At 36.4% G+C, this 16,822-nt stretch overlaps 2 protein-coding genes and 1 long non-coding RNA gene across 3 annotated transcripts; 2 read left to right on the plus strand and 1 right to left on the minus strand.

Moving 5' to 3' along the window:
• Positions 1–6,538: 6,538 nt before the first annotated feature.
• rhoua (ras homolog family member Ua) lies at positions 6,539–13,677 on the minus strand. Its single transcript, XM_058796216.1, has 3 exons — positions 12,860–13,677; positions 11,887–11,945; positions 6,539–10,185 (listed from the first exon to the last, which is right to left on the minus strand). Exons 1-3 carry the CDS (start codon positions 13,107–13,109, stop codon positions 9,733–9,735), a joined length of 762 nt encoding a protein of 253 aa, XP_058652199.1. The 5' UTR covers positions 13,110–13,677; the 3' UTR covers positions 6,539–9,732.
• LOC131552429 (uncharacterized) lies at positions 10,081–11,880 on the plus strand. The gene is made up of 3 exons (XR_009273968.1): positions 10,081–10,220; positions 10,749–10,830; positions 11,311–11,880. It is a non-coding gene; the product is annotated as an uncharacterized LOC131552429 (long non-coding RNA).
• A 324-nt stretch (positions 13,678–14,001) lies between the features above and the next one.
• pdcd2 (programmed cell death 2) lies at positions 14,002–16,520 on the plus strand. The gene is made up of 6 exons (XM_058796549.1): positions 14,002–14,482; positions 14,866–15,105; positions 15,201–15,344; positions 15,431–15,531; positions 15,630–15,743; positions 16,243–16,520. Exons 1-6 carry the CDS (start codon positions 14,167–14,169, stop codon positions 16,405–16,407), a joined length of 1,080 nt encoding a protein of 359 aa, XP_058652532.1. The 5' UTR covers positions 14,002–14,166; the 3' UTR covers positions 16,408–16,520.
• Positions 16,521–16,822: the final 302 nt, after the last annotated feature.

Consider the following 16,822-nt stretch of genomic DNA (forward strand, 5'->3'; position numbering starts at 1 on the left):
TTGTATTCACCACAGCACATCTCAAGGGTCAAACACAAACTCACGCTCATCCAAAATGCATGTCAGGCTGGGTGTCTGATTTAATGGGGAAATGATTCACTGTTGCAATAAAACACTTGCTGCTTTTTATTGTGTCAGCAGAGAAAATCCAAAAAAAAAAAAAGACAAAACACTTTGGACGCCATTCATCTGACTGAAGCAGTGGAGTGGAAGGACTCCTAAAATAACACAACCTCCAATTCAATAAATTGTTGTGAATGTCATTGCTAAAACAGCAACTAACAGTCAGTTCGGTTGGTATAGGCCACACATTTTTTGGACAAAAAAACAAAAAACACCACAAGACCCCCCACAGACCAGATTTAGGGGCCAGCAGGGATCAACTGACTTAACAAAGAGCTTTCGTTGCTTTATACCACAACATGAAGGTGTATTTGCAAACAGCTGTGTTGCAATCATTTGTAGCTTTGGAGGCGTCACTAATGCTTTCTCTGAGCCTGTGCTTTGACTCATTGGCAGCGAGGGCAGATAGTCAGAGCTTAACTCTGTTTAGACGCCCTAGAACAGCATCAAGCTTTTGGATACACACATAAGCATGCGCACAGCACACACACTCCATTCACCCTATTCTGTGTAGCACTCTCAGCATGTCACCACTTTCACTGTTTAGTATTCACACGCCGACCATCAATCACATCAACTCTCAAAGAGCCCCAAAGCGGTTTTATAGAGCTCAAACTGGGACATAGACACTCCGGCTAAGTTCCGCATTGTGGCTCCACTGACAGTAAACTAAAGCGAGGCAGTAGATGACGTCATTGGCGTCTCATTAAATAGATTCTAGGTGGGAATAAAAGAGACTTTTATTCTTGAAAGGTAAATATTGACTGTAGGTTTTTACAGTGCATTACAAACTCGTTGACGTCTATGTATATTGTCTCATTTGAATTGGATTCAGGGAGAAATTTCATAGGACCACCTTCATTTTAGGTTACATAACTAATCCCCACCTGCTGCGGAAAAGGTTTTGAGACAAATTGATCCATGAAGTCAAACGTTCTTCAACCAGCTCTAAAGGTGGTAGTAATTTAATAGTCAGATTTGTTCCAGAGCTGCTCTAGAGCCAAAGTGTTAAAACAGTTTGGCGTTGGAGTGCAGTTTGAGTAGCAAAATTTATGTGAGTTTCTCTGTTCATCTTTGTTAGCAATCATAATATTTTTACAAGAAAATGTGAACATCGCAAGAAGAGCCTTAAAAATTCTGGTGGCTATTATCAAAACAGAATCTCTGCAACACGTGTTTAATATTTAAAATAATTAGTCTATGTTGGTGTCATAAACACTTTGTATTTTGTGATAATGATTGGCAATTAACTTTACATTTCTTTTTATTGTATAACTATACACCAAATAAATAAATACGTGGACATGCAATTTTGATACGAGTAGAAATTATGCTATCTGACCTCTGTTAAGACAAAATAGTCCACTACAATGTACAGAACAATCTGTCCAAATAAGGCAAAATTTGTTGGGAATTTGTGAACAATTTCCCCATACAGATTTTGATATGATTTCAAATTAGGAATCTGCAAAGTTTCCTATTAGATTTACTGGATTTCACAGGCGAAATTAAATAATTTCAATAGGAATCAACACATTTTCCAGGTCATATTTAAAACAATCAATAATCAGTGCACAATAGAGCTGGTTGCAAAAAATAAATCCACAGTGTGACAAGAAAGACATGAAAGTTGCACCGGTATCAGTTTTTTTAGATGATGCAACTGACCACTCAGATTCAAGTATTCCTGTGATCCATGTAAAAAAAAGGAATATGAATATGAACATTACTGAATAAAATTCATATATATATATATATATATATATATTATTATTATTATTTTTTTTTTTATTTATTCATATATATTTTAATGAATTTTATTCTGTAATGTCCATATTCTTCATCTTTTGCTTTCTTAATTGCAAGCAGCTCCAGAACTTACAACTGAAAGGCCTGGACCCAATTATAGGCTGCATGCGGTGTTTGAAAGAGCTGGCCTGTAGCCAGAACTGTTACACATGATGCTAGTCTCTTCTGACCCCTCCTCACAAACAGTCAAATACACACACACACAAACACAAGCGCCCCCCAGTTAACAGCTCTGACAAAAGAGCGCTTACATAAGACATGGGATCAGGGCGTATTTCTCCGCTTTACAGTGATATGGCTGGCTCGCAGCTGTCCTCTATACTGTAATCATACTGTTTAGATACAATGCTCTATAGTAACACATGAGTTTTCATTCAGTTAGCACATGTTCTCATAAAGAGGGTCTTTTTTTTCTTCTCACTCTCTCCCCCTCTCTTTTTCCAGTAAGCACCTTGACTAATTTCTGTGAAAATTTGGGTGACAGTTTGCGGTTATGCAACTTAATAAGTGTAAGGGGATTGTAAGTCTGCCCTGAGCCAGTTTGTTCTGTTGTGCCCTCCCTTCTGCTCTGCCTCCAGTGTCCAGTATGTCCAACCGCTTGAGAGAGAGAGAGAAACATTTAGGAAAAAACAGGGCTAGTTGGCACATAAGGAAGTTGACACAAGGACTTTATCTCAGTAACTGTTAGGCTTGGAGACAAACATCCTATTACAAAAATGATCATTGTCTCTAGCAGTGAATCTTAGAAGTAGATTATGTAGAATTCTAAAAAAATCCCATTTTTGTGAATCCCAAATAATATATAATATAATATAATATAATATAATATAATATAATATAATATAATATAATATAATATAATATAATATAATATAATATAATATAATATAATATAATATAATATAATATAATATAACATAACATAATATAATATAATACAATATGTGATCCTGGACCACAAGACCAGTCTTAAGTCGCTGGGGTCTATTTGTAGCAATAGCCAATAATACATTGTATTGGTCAAAATTATAAATTTTTCTTTTATGTTAAAAATCATTAGGATATTAAGTAAAGATCATGTTTCATAAAAATATTTTGTCAATTTTCTACCATAAATATATCATAAATATAGACAAATTTAAATGCAATTTTCTCAATATTTAGATTTTTTTGCACCCTCATATTCTAGATATTCAAATAACTGTATCTCGGTCAAATATTGTCCTATCCTAACAAACCATACACCAATGGAAAACATATTTATTCAAGTAATTTATTCAATTTCATTCAAAATCAATTTCAAAAGACTGACCCTTATGACTGGGTTTGTGGTCCAGGGTCACATATAATATAATATAATTTTATGAACTAAAATGATAACATTATAAACTGGTGAATACAGTGAAACCATTTTGGAATACATATATTTATTTATTTATTTATGAATAGAATAGAATAGAATAGAATAGAATACTTTATTATTTATTTATTGTGAATTCTTATGAACTAAAATGATAACCTTGGGTAAATAAACAGGAGGAGAGTAAAACCAATGCAATTCAATTTTATAATACTTTTATTATGTTAATTTAGAAAATTATCATTTCTGTTGGCTAAAACAAACTCAGTGAATGAACACATTTCACTCATTGTGTTTTTTTTTTGTTTTTTTTTACACCAAATGATGTCTACATAAACAATAGATGTAATTTTATATAACATGAATTGACCAAAATTGTAATTATGTCTCATCACATTCTTAACATTTCAGCTGATGTGGTAAAATCAAGCTCTTGCTATTGTCTGATGTTTCATTGTTTTTCCTCCACGAACAGACAGACTTGCATCCTGCTGCCTTTAAATTTGCTCACTGCACCCGGTATGATAACCCTCATGCACTGTGATAACCCTCATTTAGTTTTATTCTTTTTATACTGCTCTGAATTGCTGAGGTAAATCCAGTAACCTCACATTATCCATGGAAGCGAAAGCTATGCGTAGGAGTTCGAAATGACCTGTCAGAGGGCTTTTTCGGTTGTTTTTCTTCTTTTCAAAATGGTGCAAGTGAAAATAGTTTCTCTTGGCTACAAGGGACGTGGCAATGGCTTTCTCAGACACTGTGCTACTCTGGAATTCCTCAGCCTGTCAGCGGCCGTCAAAAGCCCTGCTTTCACAGTGCGATTAGTGCTTTGTGGGAGCCCTAACACCGGCACGCAGCTCCTTCAACCCTGACCCATAATCGCACAAAGCATCAGGCCGAGTGGAATGGCCACCAGACTATGAGATTTTGGGTAGCTGGTAGATTGAATTAACCCTCACCTGCATTGTCAGCAGTCAAGGCACAATATAGGCCAGTGCAGATTTCATTTCATTTCATTGTGTTTGGCATGAATGTGTTCGCGGACCCTGATAACTAAACAGAGCTACTTTGTGAGGTGATGTCACTGAGGGAAGTAACACTGGAATTTTCCCAAGGCCTTGAGCTCACATAACAAGCACAGAAGATTGATTTACTTTACAGAAATTCCTTCATTCAGTCCCTGTCCCTGCTACTTCTTGTGGAATGTGGAAGATTCACCCATAAGAGTCTAATTATAACCATAAGTTGAGAGCAATAAATGACTGATAAAGATATCTGTGATGGCCAGATCGGCTCTTCATGTCTGTCTTCTTCATTTCCTGTTTGATCAGGAGTCTCTAGGAGGCAAATCCTTCTGCATCTTTTACAATTTTCCTCTCATAAACACACACAAACATAGGCAGCCAGAGACTCTCTTTTTTTTGGCTTTACGAGAAATATATGGAGGAAGTTTCAGCCTAAGAGTGATAACTAAATGTTGACAAATGGAACCATGTCATAAAGTGTTACCAATAATATTAACAGACACAACTTTTGGTTTTAATAATTTATTAGTAAATGCTGGAATTAACATTCAGATTTATAAATACTTTGTTTTTCAGTGTTAGTTCGTGTTCACTAATGCAGCCAACTAATGTTAACAAATGGAAGCTTTTTGTAAAAGGTTGTTTTGAAATAAATTCATTGTGAGATATAGGCTACAGTAACATTTTGAGATATAAAGTCACATTGCGAGAGAAAGTTGCAATACCCTTTTATTGTTTCTGAGGTGGAAACAGGCTTCCCCATTAAAGACCTGTTTAGACCTGCATGAATTTCCCAGGTTGTTTTTTGCTGGTCTAGCTGGTGGAACATCAAAAGAGCTGATTAAAAGAAAAACTGCTGAATAAAAAGAAGACCAGCATCCAAAACACAAATACTGGTGATGATCAGCTGTAAATATATCTCACTTATCATTTCAAATATTAGGCTTGAGATCAACAGCTTCATAAGAACGCTGTATGATGAGAAATTAACTTTTCCTTGAAAAATTCATATTTCACTTATGATGAAGTCAAATGTTCCATCATAGTGTTGTCAGAATCTTGAATAGCATCCATCATCGGACACTGAGTTCCAGCTCCCTGCGTAGGAAGCTGTATGGAACTCCAGAGGAAACTTTCAAAACTATCAGTACAGTCTGTCATGTTTGATTCATTCTGGCCCAAATGTTAAAAGCTATTTGTAGCATGAGATCTTTTGGTTGAGGGGGCTGCAATTTGAAGTTTTTCTTTGTTCTTCTGCCACACAGAAACATGCAATATGAAGCAATTGGATAAAAGTGGCCCAAATATGTCATTGTAAGCAGTTAAGGCGTCTAGAGCTCAGAGAGAGCAAGTCAGCTGTTTAAGAAAGCAGCTCAATGGAGCTAATGAACCCAGACGCCACTTTAATTGTTTCGTGTGCTTGTGGAAATGTGATTAAAAGCCAGATAAAACAACTCCTTGGCAATAATGCAACTAAACTGACAAAGACATCACAGAGCAACCACAGCTTTTCTGCTTACATTAGTCATTTCAACGCCTGCAGCTAAAGTCTTGTCTGTTTACATAAAGTCTTTAATATATAGTAGGATCTCCATGATTTCACAATTTGAGATATAAAATGTTACTTTCAGAAATAAAGTCACATTATGAGCTGTAAAGTCATTTTGAGATATAAAGTCACATTTCTGAGAGATATAAAGTCACATTGTGATGTATTAAGTCACATTATGATACATAGTCGCATTATGAGATGTAATGTCATTTTGAGGTATAAATTCACATTATGAATTAGAAAGTGATTTTGAGATATAAAGTCAGATTTCTGAGATATAGTCACATGGCTAAATATAAATTCAGTTACCAGAAACAAAATTGCAATGTATAAAAGTCAAAGTATAAGAAGTATAAGGTCATAATTTTAGATATAAAGTCACATTACGAAATAACATTTTAAGCTATAACCATACAAGATATAAATTTATTAAAACAAAATATTTTCTCAAGTGTTGTTTCTCAACAACATCAAACCCCAGACAGTGAACTGTAAATAACCTGCTATGAACAGACAGCCTCATTACTGCTGCAGGCAAGACAGTGTTTACCAAGTATTAACTATAAAAGGCACTGAGGTTATGAAATTATCCCCTTCACTGATGGCCTTTCATAACATATCCCAAGAAAATGAACAAAACAGTATAAGAAGATACACACAGACAATAAGTAGATAAAAAGTATATTTATTCTGAGAAAGATAACAATCTACAGGGAGGTCTCTGTTATTGCATGTCAGCTTTGTCTGAACGACCACCAGATCCTGAACAGTTCCGTCTGGTGGGACGCGGCAGCAGTGAGCTCACTCACAGAAAATATACAACACTGCAATGCAACTCACGTGCAATCAAAGCAGTGAATAAACACACTGCGTGTTTGAAGTGATAGTTTGGCGACTTGTCAAAAACCTCTCAGTAATTGATCCAGCCCTGTAAAAGTACACAGCACTGTAGCGCTCATATGCTTTGGTCAGTCTGAACTTAAGGCCTGTTTTTGCAACAAATGCAATTCTGAGATTCACAATATATGAAACATCACAAAAATACTTCTTGATAAAAGACTAAATACAATGTACTGTTACAATGTGCCCCTTTTAAACAGCTTTTCTTGAGAGTGCTTCACTGGGAAAAAAAAAAAAAACGTGAAGATTCTGTCATCATTTACTCACCTTGATGTCTTTCCAAAGGTGTGGCTTCCTTTTATCTGTGGAACACAAAAGAAGACATTTCGAAGAATGTTTCAACCGTTTTTCTTCATGGAATGAAAGTCCAAAACAACTGAGACATTCTTCAAAATATCTTCTTTTCTGCTCCACAGAAGAAAGCAAGCCTCACGGGTTTGAAACAAAGCGAAGGCGAGTAAATCATTACAGATTTTCAATTTATGGGTGAACTATCTCTTTAAATCAATATAATTGTTTGGTTTGAGTTTCATCTCTCACTATGCCACCTTCAACACTTGCAGTTTTCACCACTGTAATCACTTGCTCAGAGCCACTAACTTCTTTCTCAATGCCTCGCCGCATTCTGGCACAGTCTAACATTACAAGTGGCAAACATAAAACTCATCTTGATTTCATTCTTGGTTCATTCTGTGCTCATGAAAGAAAAACGTTTGCCACTAGTGACGTTAGTGATACTTGCACACCAACCCCAGCTTATGCAGTAAAACATTAACTTTTCCTTACTGTGTCATTCAGCTTATGCTCATTCACATTTTGCATAGCAGCAGGTGACTTTTCCAGTTCATCCGACGTGGAAGCCTGATAAAAAGTGCAGTTTGCCCTGGAGCAACACTCCACGTATTTTATATAGGATTAATTTAAAGATAGGACTGCAATGCTTATCAAAGCATGACATGGCTGAAAAATGTAGAATAGTAGTTTAAACAGGAAAGCAGTGACTAGCAACGTCAAGGTCATGGGTTTGACTCCCAGTGAATGCATGCCGTAAATGCAATGTAAGTTGCTTTGGATAAAACGGTCTGCCAAATGCATTCAAGCAAATATGGAAAAAATGCTTTTTTAAAGATTTTTTTTTAATGTTTATGTTTAACATGTCATGTCTGCACCACTAACATCACCAGTTTTTGGAATAACTGAATTGAATTAATAAGTAAATAATTTGAAATAACATAATTGTTGAAAGAATCAAAAACTTCTCCCCATTTGCTATTATTTGAGCATACAGATAGTCCCCCCACCAAACTCACAGCCCTGATTCATAATAAAGAGATTGAAAAGATTGCAATTTCATTTGATGCCACTAGTGGTGCAGGAATGTACAAATTTCACCTATAAATAGTGCCATAAATTGCAAACGCATGAAGAATCTAAAATTTAATGTAGAAGTTTCATGCACAAAAAATATATGTATTGTCTTGTTCTAACACAAATTGAAAAGCAATGTCAACCATTATAATTTCCGGTTGAAAACTGCGGACCGAAAAAGTTTTTCCTTCTTTGAAAATGTGCAACACATTCTAATGTTCACATGTTTGGGGTCAGTACGATTTTTTTAAACAATTAATCATTTTAATTCAGCAAAGATTCAGTAAAGGGTCAGTAAAGACATTTATTGTACGTAAAAAAAGATTTCTAATTCAAATGCTATATTTTCACATTTTCTACAGATATATTAAGCAGCACAACTGTTTTCAACATTGATAATAATAGGAAATGTTTTTTGAGCACCAAATCATAATATTAGAATGATTTCTGAAGGATGATGTGACAATGAAGACTGAAGTAATGGCCGCTGAAAATTCAGCATTGTCATTACATTAATAAATTATATTTTACAATATATTCAATTAGAAAACAGTTCATTTTAAATTGTAATGTTATTTTACAATATTACTGTATTTATTAAATGCAATTTTGGTGAGCAAGAGAGACTTCTTTAACAAACAAACAAAAAAATCTTACCAACCCCAAACATATGAACATTAGTGTATATTCCTATAAATACCCAATAACATCTGACACTGAAATGCTTCACTCCAAACACACTGTTTTTGATGAAGCTCCGGGTTCAATGACCAGATATACAAGCTAACTGGCCTACTAAGTGTACTTACTTACACTCAAAGACCCTGACCTCACAGCATGTTTGGGTCTGGACTTAACTCCAAATGTAAACAAGTCAGCCTGGAGAGATGTGCCAGTGTCCTGCTGTCTCTAAAATGGACAATCACTCACCCTCACAGGACAACAAGGTAAATGTCAGTGATGTCAAGTTGATAGGGTGTCCAAACATCTGCTTGTACTCTACATCACACTTAATGCTTTGACAGATACATGAAGGAGCACTTGAGTATATCAGACCGAATCCACTCTGGATCACTTCTCCTCCAAGACAAGGGAATAACAAAGGCAAGTAATCCCGATCCATAAGCAAAAGAAGTGTTAAAACACCAGAAACATGCTGAGACCAACCAGGCTGCTTTTCACAGTCTCTAAATGAAGAAGGAAAGTTCTGGCAGTCTATACTAGATCTTTGATTGAAAAACAACCCTTAAGTCCACTTGAAACCCTCTTCAACAAGAGATAAGGTAAAGAAAGACAGATGACTCTCTCCCTGAATTGTTCACGTGAGTATTTGAGGTTAACTTGGGACTTTCCAAATGAAGAGCAGATCCTAAAATGTAACGGACAACTTTGAGTCTCTATGAATCTTTCCATTTCATCACAAAAGCTGGCCGATCTCTTCTAAAATGTCAGATTAATTTCACGGCCACGTGTGCTCCAGTTAATCCGCTAACACAGTCTCAAAAAGCAGATGGATCTGTGTCCATTTCTAGCCAAAAAAGCCAGTTCCAGTCTAACCGCATTCATATCAACAGTATGCAATCATATTCTCACGTCTACGCCAAACAGCAGTATTTCTTCCACCAGGACTCAGAGAGCTTCCTCATTTTATCGGGCGTCCGCTTCTTCAGCCTTTTCTGTTGCTGGCTGTCTGAGTACTGGATGCTGGCCACTATAGCCGTGTCAAACACCTCCTTCAGGTTCTTCTGGGTGAGCGCTGAGCACTCCATGTACGAGACGGCCTGTACTTCCTCAGCACACACGCAGGCCTCCTGGGGGTCCACCGGTCGCTCCTTGTACTGGGCCAGTTGGATGAGCACTTTGACATCTTGCCGCAGGTCAGCCTGAGTGCCCACCAACAGTATCGGTGCCCTCGGGCAGTGCCGGCGGATCTCAGGAACCCACTTCTCCCTCACATTCTGGAAAGAGGAGGGACTTACCACACTGAAGCAGAGCAAGAAGACGTCAGCATTGGTGTAGCACAGCGGCCGGAGCTTGTCAAACTCATCCTGCCCAGAGTAAAAAAAAAAAAGATTCAGTAGAGGTAAACATCTAGGAGAAACTAACACTTGTTGTTTTTTTTTTTGAATTTCTCTCTTTTTTTCTTATGCTCAGTAAAAACAGTAATATTGTGAAAAATTATTATAATTTAAAATAACTGTTTTCTACTTTAATATATTTTAAAATGTAATTTATTCATGTGATGACAAAGCTGAATTTTCAGCAGTCATTACTCCAGTCTTCAGTGTCACATGATCTTTCAGAAATCAATCTGATATGCTGATTTGCTGCTCAAGAAATATTTCTTGTTATTATTAATGTTGAAAACAGTTGTGCTGCTTAACCTTTTTGTGGAAACCCTGACACATTTTTTTCAGGCTTTTTGATGAATACAAAGTTCAAAAGAACAGAATTTCTTTGATCATTTAATGTGTCTTTACTAAATAAAAGTACCAATATAAAAAAATCTTACTGACCCAAACTTTTGAACAGTAGTGTAAATAAAATATTTTTAAAAACACCAATACGTAGCATTATCTTACAGTAACAATACTTTACTCTTCTAAACTAGCAACTTCCAGGTCACGTGTCTCTGAAATATCAGAACGCGATGTGATGTCAGCGGCATGGGAGATAAAGTCTAGAGCACAAATGTGAGATCTGCTGTTTATTATTACTAGTGCATTCCCTCTGTTTTACTCTTCCTCAAGAGTCTCCAGCTTGTTTTCTGTTGATACGCCAAAACTGCTTTCTTCTCACATTAGTCAACTGGACACATTCTAAACCATGACAAACAATCCCATTTTATAATTTATATGCAAGTGTGTTGTTACAAATGAATTTAGGCATCACAACATTATAATGTACAGTATGTAAAACAGATATTCAATTTGAAACTTGCTTAAGATTACATTTAATAGTCGTGATATTAAATTATTATTATTATTTTTAAAGATTAACTTTAAGTCAGTGTTTGATGATGACAAATAAATGTAAAAATAAGGGAACTGAGCATGTACAAATTTATATATAAACTAAAACATTTCTATAACTCTCCAATCAATGAACTCTCTTACACTCTATCTGTTTCTCTCTCCTTCTCTCCCTTCCTCCATTTCCACTGGCCTGAACAGGACTGATCCAAATCTCTCTTGGCTTTCCTCCCTTCACTGTCTCCCCTTAGCTTGCTAAACTCATCGAAAACACAATGATCTCACATTTCCAGTGACTAACCCCAGCTGTACCCCGGCTGAAAGTAGGTCTCCCTTTCCCTCGGATCAAGCCCAATTCATCACAATTAGACTGCTTCCCATTTGTGATCCCCTAGAGCTGGTTTCTCCCCTCCCACAAAGGAAGAAACACTGACTGACCTATAATAGCATGCTCCCATAGGATGAAGTATACACTTCCTTATGATGCCTGGACTGCAAACTTCAGCTGAACTTTACCAGAAACTCTTATCATGAGTAAGCAAAACAACACTGAATCACTTTCTCTCTTATCTTACAAACAGGCAACCATATGACTAATTAGGACATGACTCACGGGTCTGTTTACAGTTAAGAGACAAGGGCTTCGACCAGCATGCGTTTGTGCAAATAATATGTCATCCTTATACAGTGACATGATGAACTTGCACTGCCTTGAATGTGTTTGTGTGAGGTGGTTTGTTTGGGTCTGGTGGTGCTGAGTGGGCTTATTGGACTGACCTGACCAGCTGTGTCACAAAGCTGAAGTTTCACAGGCTTGCCATCCACAGCTACAACCGCTGCAGAGGAGAAGAAAATCAACTTGACATTTTATCCCTTTCCAGTGCACATTATTAAGACACATGGACTGTGACAAATGAGACTGAAATGGGTTAGTGAACTTGCTGGCCTTACAAAAACTTATCACAAAAACAACAGACAGTAAACAATCATGTGGTCATGTGATGAATTAAATTAGGTCACTGGTAAACTGCAATAACTGGATCATTCTTTATCATAAAATAATTTAAATAATATTATATATTATACTATATTTATTTATTTATATTTACGTGACATTATTTATTAAATATAGTCATAATAATAATAATATATATATAATATGTGTGGTTGTCTGTAAATATATAAATAAATAAAAATGCTGTTATATATTTATATAAATATAATTTAATATAAAAATAAATGTATATATTTTACACAACATTTGTTTTTTGGATTAAATTTATATATATACACACACACACACATATATACATATATATATATACACTATTCTACTGAACTGATATCTGTTTTGCAGTGCTTTTTGGTTCAAGCTTGTCATTAGCTGGTGCAAACTGGTTATTAATTCCAAATTACTAATCAGTATTGCAGTACTGGTATGATCAGCTAGAAGCTGGTTTATAGGTTTATTTTGTATGGTCTAAAGATGGTCTACCACCAGCTAATGACCAGTTCAGAACAATAAGCTAACGTTACCATGATCCAAAACGCATCAGCACCCGTTTCTAACAGATAGAAAACAGGTAGTTTTATGTTTTTAAAATATGCTATTAATTTTTAATTTATTTTATTACCATTTAGTTTTACGGTTTAATTATAAATGCGTTTAAGTTTTTAAAAGATAAATATGTTATTTCTTTTTTATTTAATTTATTGCAATTTAGTTGAATTAAACTGGGGTGATTTTTACCTGCAAAGTTGTCAAACGCTGTTGGAACATACTCGGTGGGATATCCATTGGTGGTATAGCTCACAATGAGACTGGTTTTACCCACTGCACCATCACCAACCAGCACGCACTTCACCCGGCGCTCCGCTGCCGCCCCGAAGCGGCTCTTCACCGCGGATGACAAATCTCTGCTCCGGAATCTCCTCGGGGGAACCGGCGGCACCACTGTACCTGGAGCCGGCTTGTATTCTCCACCTCCCTGCGGAGGCATCGCCGAAGACACGGACCGTCCAGCGGTTTCAGAGATTCATCTCACTCGTGAATGAGAGAGCGGAGCACCAGTCTCCGATTTCACCGCGGCGTCCATTTATTTTACAAGGGAAAAGGTCCGCTAAAAGCTACATTTCAAATCAAGAAGTGTTTGCTTTATCTGGATATAAAACAAAGCGACTCTGAAGCAAAAATAAATACAAAGCCCACACGTACACTGCCGTTATGCCCTCATGAGGCGAGCCATCCTCCGCCCCTCTCCAAATCTGATCTGAGTGAGCACTTTACTCCCAAACACCGTGGCTGTGTCTCAATGCCTAGTCCGCCGCCCATTCGACAGCGTTTTGAGGCGCGCGCAGCTTTTTTGGCCGTACACAAGGTAGACTGCCGACCGGGATTTGAGACGGAGACCATGACATCATCCGCTGTGAACCGCGTTCATCCGTGAACTGTTCAGCAGACCTGTTGTCTTTACTGATAAACTCAACTGAACTGGCGCGAATACACGCGTCAGCATTTTTATTTGTTATCAGTGATGATGTCTTTGAAATTCAAAATGGTTAAAGTGCATATATATTTGTGTCCTTTGAACAATATTTACATTTAGTGTTTAGGCCTACATATATATTTTTTTTCTTTTACACAAAAATGCGAAATATGAATATTGGCAGCATCATAAATCTCTTTAAATTCTTCAAGCAGTTAAGTTACGTATGTATATATATATATATATAAAAGACAAAGTAATGGAACCAAAAGGGGAGCATGGAATTTTTACGCCATCTATTGGACAAATGCTGAAACAGGTTTAAATTCCCCAAGAACAAAATATTTCTATATACTTTAAAAATGCTTTTTACTCTAATAGTAAATATTAATATAAACTAGTAATAGTATTAATTTATATAATATTATGGAGTTTTATTGCCCTGGCTTCTTATTTTCGTGCGGAACGTTAGTCGCAGATCTTGTTTCACCCGAACCTCAGTTTCAGATGAAAGGATACACGCTCGTGATTCCGAAACCCACAGCTTTATATGCACGTGAGAGTTTGACAGATGGCTGCAAATACAGTGAAAGAATCCAAAACAAACCGCGAGGTCGTGTTGGGCTTCTTAGAGGAGGCAGAATCATGGCAGCTTCTTAGTAACCAGTTTCCAAGTAAAGTCGGAGGGAGACCTGCGTGGTTGAGCCAAGCGGATTTGCCAACTGTGTCTGAGTTACAGTGCGAGAAATGTAAACTTCCAACAGTGTTTCTTCTGCAGGTCTACGCACCAATAACGGAATATGATCGATGTTTTCACAGAACACTGTTTGTGTTCTGCTGCAAGACACCAGCCTGCTATACGCGAAATGATAACAAGTGTTTTAAAGGTAAGCTGTCATATTTTTTAACAGAGCCTACTAATGTTATGTATTAATATTTTAATTATATATTTACCTGTTTATTTAAAGACTTATTAAAGTGATAGTTCACCTCAGAAATGAAAAATCTTTTCTTTTTTAACTAACCCCCTTTGACTTTTTTTTAATCTTTTTTTTTTCTGTGGAACATGAAAATAGATATTTTGAAGAATGTTGGTAAGTACAATGGAAGTCAATAAGAACCGACACTGTTTGGTTACCAGCATTCTTCAGAAGACCTGCTTTTATTTTCCACAGAGTAAAGTTAGACGTTTTAATCGTGGCTCATAATATAGGCCTCTCTATAACATAGGCATAAAGTCACAGTATTCTGTACTATCCCCCATTCCCAGTGTTTAGATGCCAGCTGCCAAGGAAAAACGATTTTTACCCCTTTGATCCTCCTCCTGATGAGAAGCCAGAGCACCTAGTGAATAATCATCAGGTTCTGGGCTCTGTGCTCAAACTGTGCAGGCTGTGTGGTTGTCTGGGACAGAAAGCCTGCTCTCGATGTCACTCTGTCACATACTGCTGTAAAGAGCATCAGACCATAGACTGGAAACACCGACACAAGAAAGAATGTTCAAATGAGGGTAAGTAAATGTAGGACACATTATGCATTATTTCAGTCAAGATCTTATGTTAGCTTTAATCAATATGCATGTTGTCTTCATATCTGAATCCACAGCTTCTCAAAGCTCTGAGGAGCTCAGTTCATTTCTGTTTCCTGAGTGTGAGCTGGTTACAGACCCGGAAGAGCTTCCAGCAAAAGATGAGGAACTCCATGAAGCCCACAGTCTGGATCAGGAGAGCATGGCATGCTTAAATAATGGTACACCTTTCAGATCAGATTGGCAGCTTGAGATTTCCACATCTTGTCAAGGAATAATAATTTACAGTGTTTATTTACGCTCTCAGGTTTGAATGACAGTGAACTAGAAAGTATGGCCCTTCATGAAACACAAGACTCTAAAGTGTTTCAGAAGTTCAAGAAGCGCATTGCTAATGAACCACAACAGGTCAGTTACAAAGTCACGGCCTGAAGAGTAAATGCTGATCATGGCTTTTTTGTGTTGTGTGGTTCAACAGCTGTGCGATTTGTATATGTATTTTCAAGGTTTTGCGGTATTGCAAAGTAGGATCTCCTCTTTGGGTGTCAGCTGAACATGTGCCACGTGAGGAGGATGTTCCACAATGTCCATGTGGTGCAAAACGTCTGTTTGAATTTCAGGTAACTTAAAGTATATGTTAAATATAAAGAGCACATAGTCATGCATACACAACTGTTCAAAATTTAGGGTCAGTAAGATTTGTTTTGAAAGAACAAGGATGCATTGAATTGATCAAAAGAATGTTATAAAAGATTTCTGAAAAAAAAAAAACAGGCTACACAACTGTTTTCAGCATTTATAAGAAGAAGAAATGTTTCTTGAGCAGCAAATCAGCATATTAGAATGATTTCTGAAGGATCACGTGACACTGGAGTAATGACTGCTGAAAATTCAGCTCTACCATCACATGAATAAAATACATTTTAATATATTAAAATAGGAAACTATTTTTAAACTGTTGTATTTCACAGTATTAGTTTTTACTGTATTTTTTTAAAGTAAATGCATCCTTGGTGATAAGAGACAAGACATTTTTGAAAAATCTTACTAACCCCAAAATCAGTCATAAATGGCATTAGATGAATGCATTGCACTGTTTGGTGTCACTGTCTATTTCAGATCATGCCTCAGTTACTTAATCACCTCAAAGTGGATACGACAGATGCCAGCATAGACTGGGGGACAGTGGCCATCTACACATGTGCTGACAGCTGTGACCAAGGCACCAAATATTCTGCTGAATTCATCTGGAAACAAGACTTTTCAGGAGATCAAGCAGTGTAGAATTGGTCTAATTAAATGAACTATAATTCAGACTATTATTATGCATGAAAAAACATTTATATTATTAAAAAATTTAAATGATAAAAGCATTGGTTATTTTTATTATACTGACATACACCATTTCTTTCCCTAAATAAAATTAAGAGGTCTTCACAAGTATTACCAAACATTTAGGCAATTCAGACATATTCAGTAATATTTATTTTTTGATTTAGCAAGGATGCATTAAATTGATCAAAAGTGACAGTAAAGACTTTTACACTATTGCAGAAGATTCAAGTAAAATCTGTTCTTTTAAACTTTTCCCTCATCTAAGAATAAAATCCACATTAACGTATCATGGTTTCCACAGAAATATTAAGCAGTACAGCGGTTTTCAAAATTTTTCTTGAGCAGCAAATCAACATATTAGAAT

This window comes from Onychostoma macrolepis, chromosome 13 (assembly GCF_012432095.1).
Source record: "Onychostoma macrolepis isolate SWU-2019 chromosome 13, ASM1243209v1, whole genome shotgun sequence".
Taxonomy (NCBI): domain Eukaryota; kingdom Metazoa; phylum Chordata; class Actinopteri; order Cypriniformes; family Cyprinidae; genus Onychostoma; species Onychostoma macrolepis.

What these genes read in the sequence shown, in the direction of transcription:
- rhoua (XM_058796216.1), bottom strand. Translation starts at nt 13,109, where the DNA reads ATGCCTCCGCAGGGAGGTGGAGAATACAAGCCGGCTCCAGGTACAGTG. An exon ending in AGCGTTTGACAACTTTGCAG is followed by an intron (nt 11,946 to 12,859) that starts GTAAAAATCACC and finishes TCTCCTCTGCAG; the next exon opens with CGGTTGTAGCTGTGGATGGC. An exon ending in TTTGTGACACAGCTGGTCAG is followed by an intron (nt 10,186 to 11,886) that starts GTCAGTCCAATA and finishes TACTCTGGGCAG; the next exon opens with GATGAGTTTGACAAGCTCCG.
- pdcd2 (XM_058796549.1), top strand. Translation starts at nt 14,167, where the DNA reads ATGGCTGCAAATACAGTGAAAGAATCCAAAACAAACCGCGAGGTCGTG. An exon ending in TGATAACAAGTGTTTTAAAG is followed by an intron (nt 14,483 to 14,865) that starts GTAAGCTGTCAT and finishes CCCCATTCCCAG; the next exon opens with TGTTTAGATGCCAGCTGCCA. An exon ending in CATGGCATGCTTAAATAATG is followed by an intron (nt 15,345 to 15,430) that starts GTACACCTTTCA and finishes TTACGCTCTCAG; the next exon opens with GTTTGAATGACAGTGAACTA.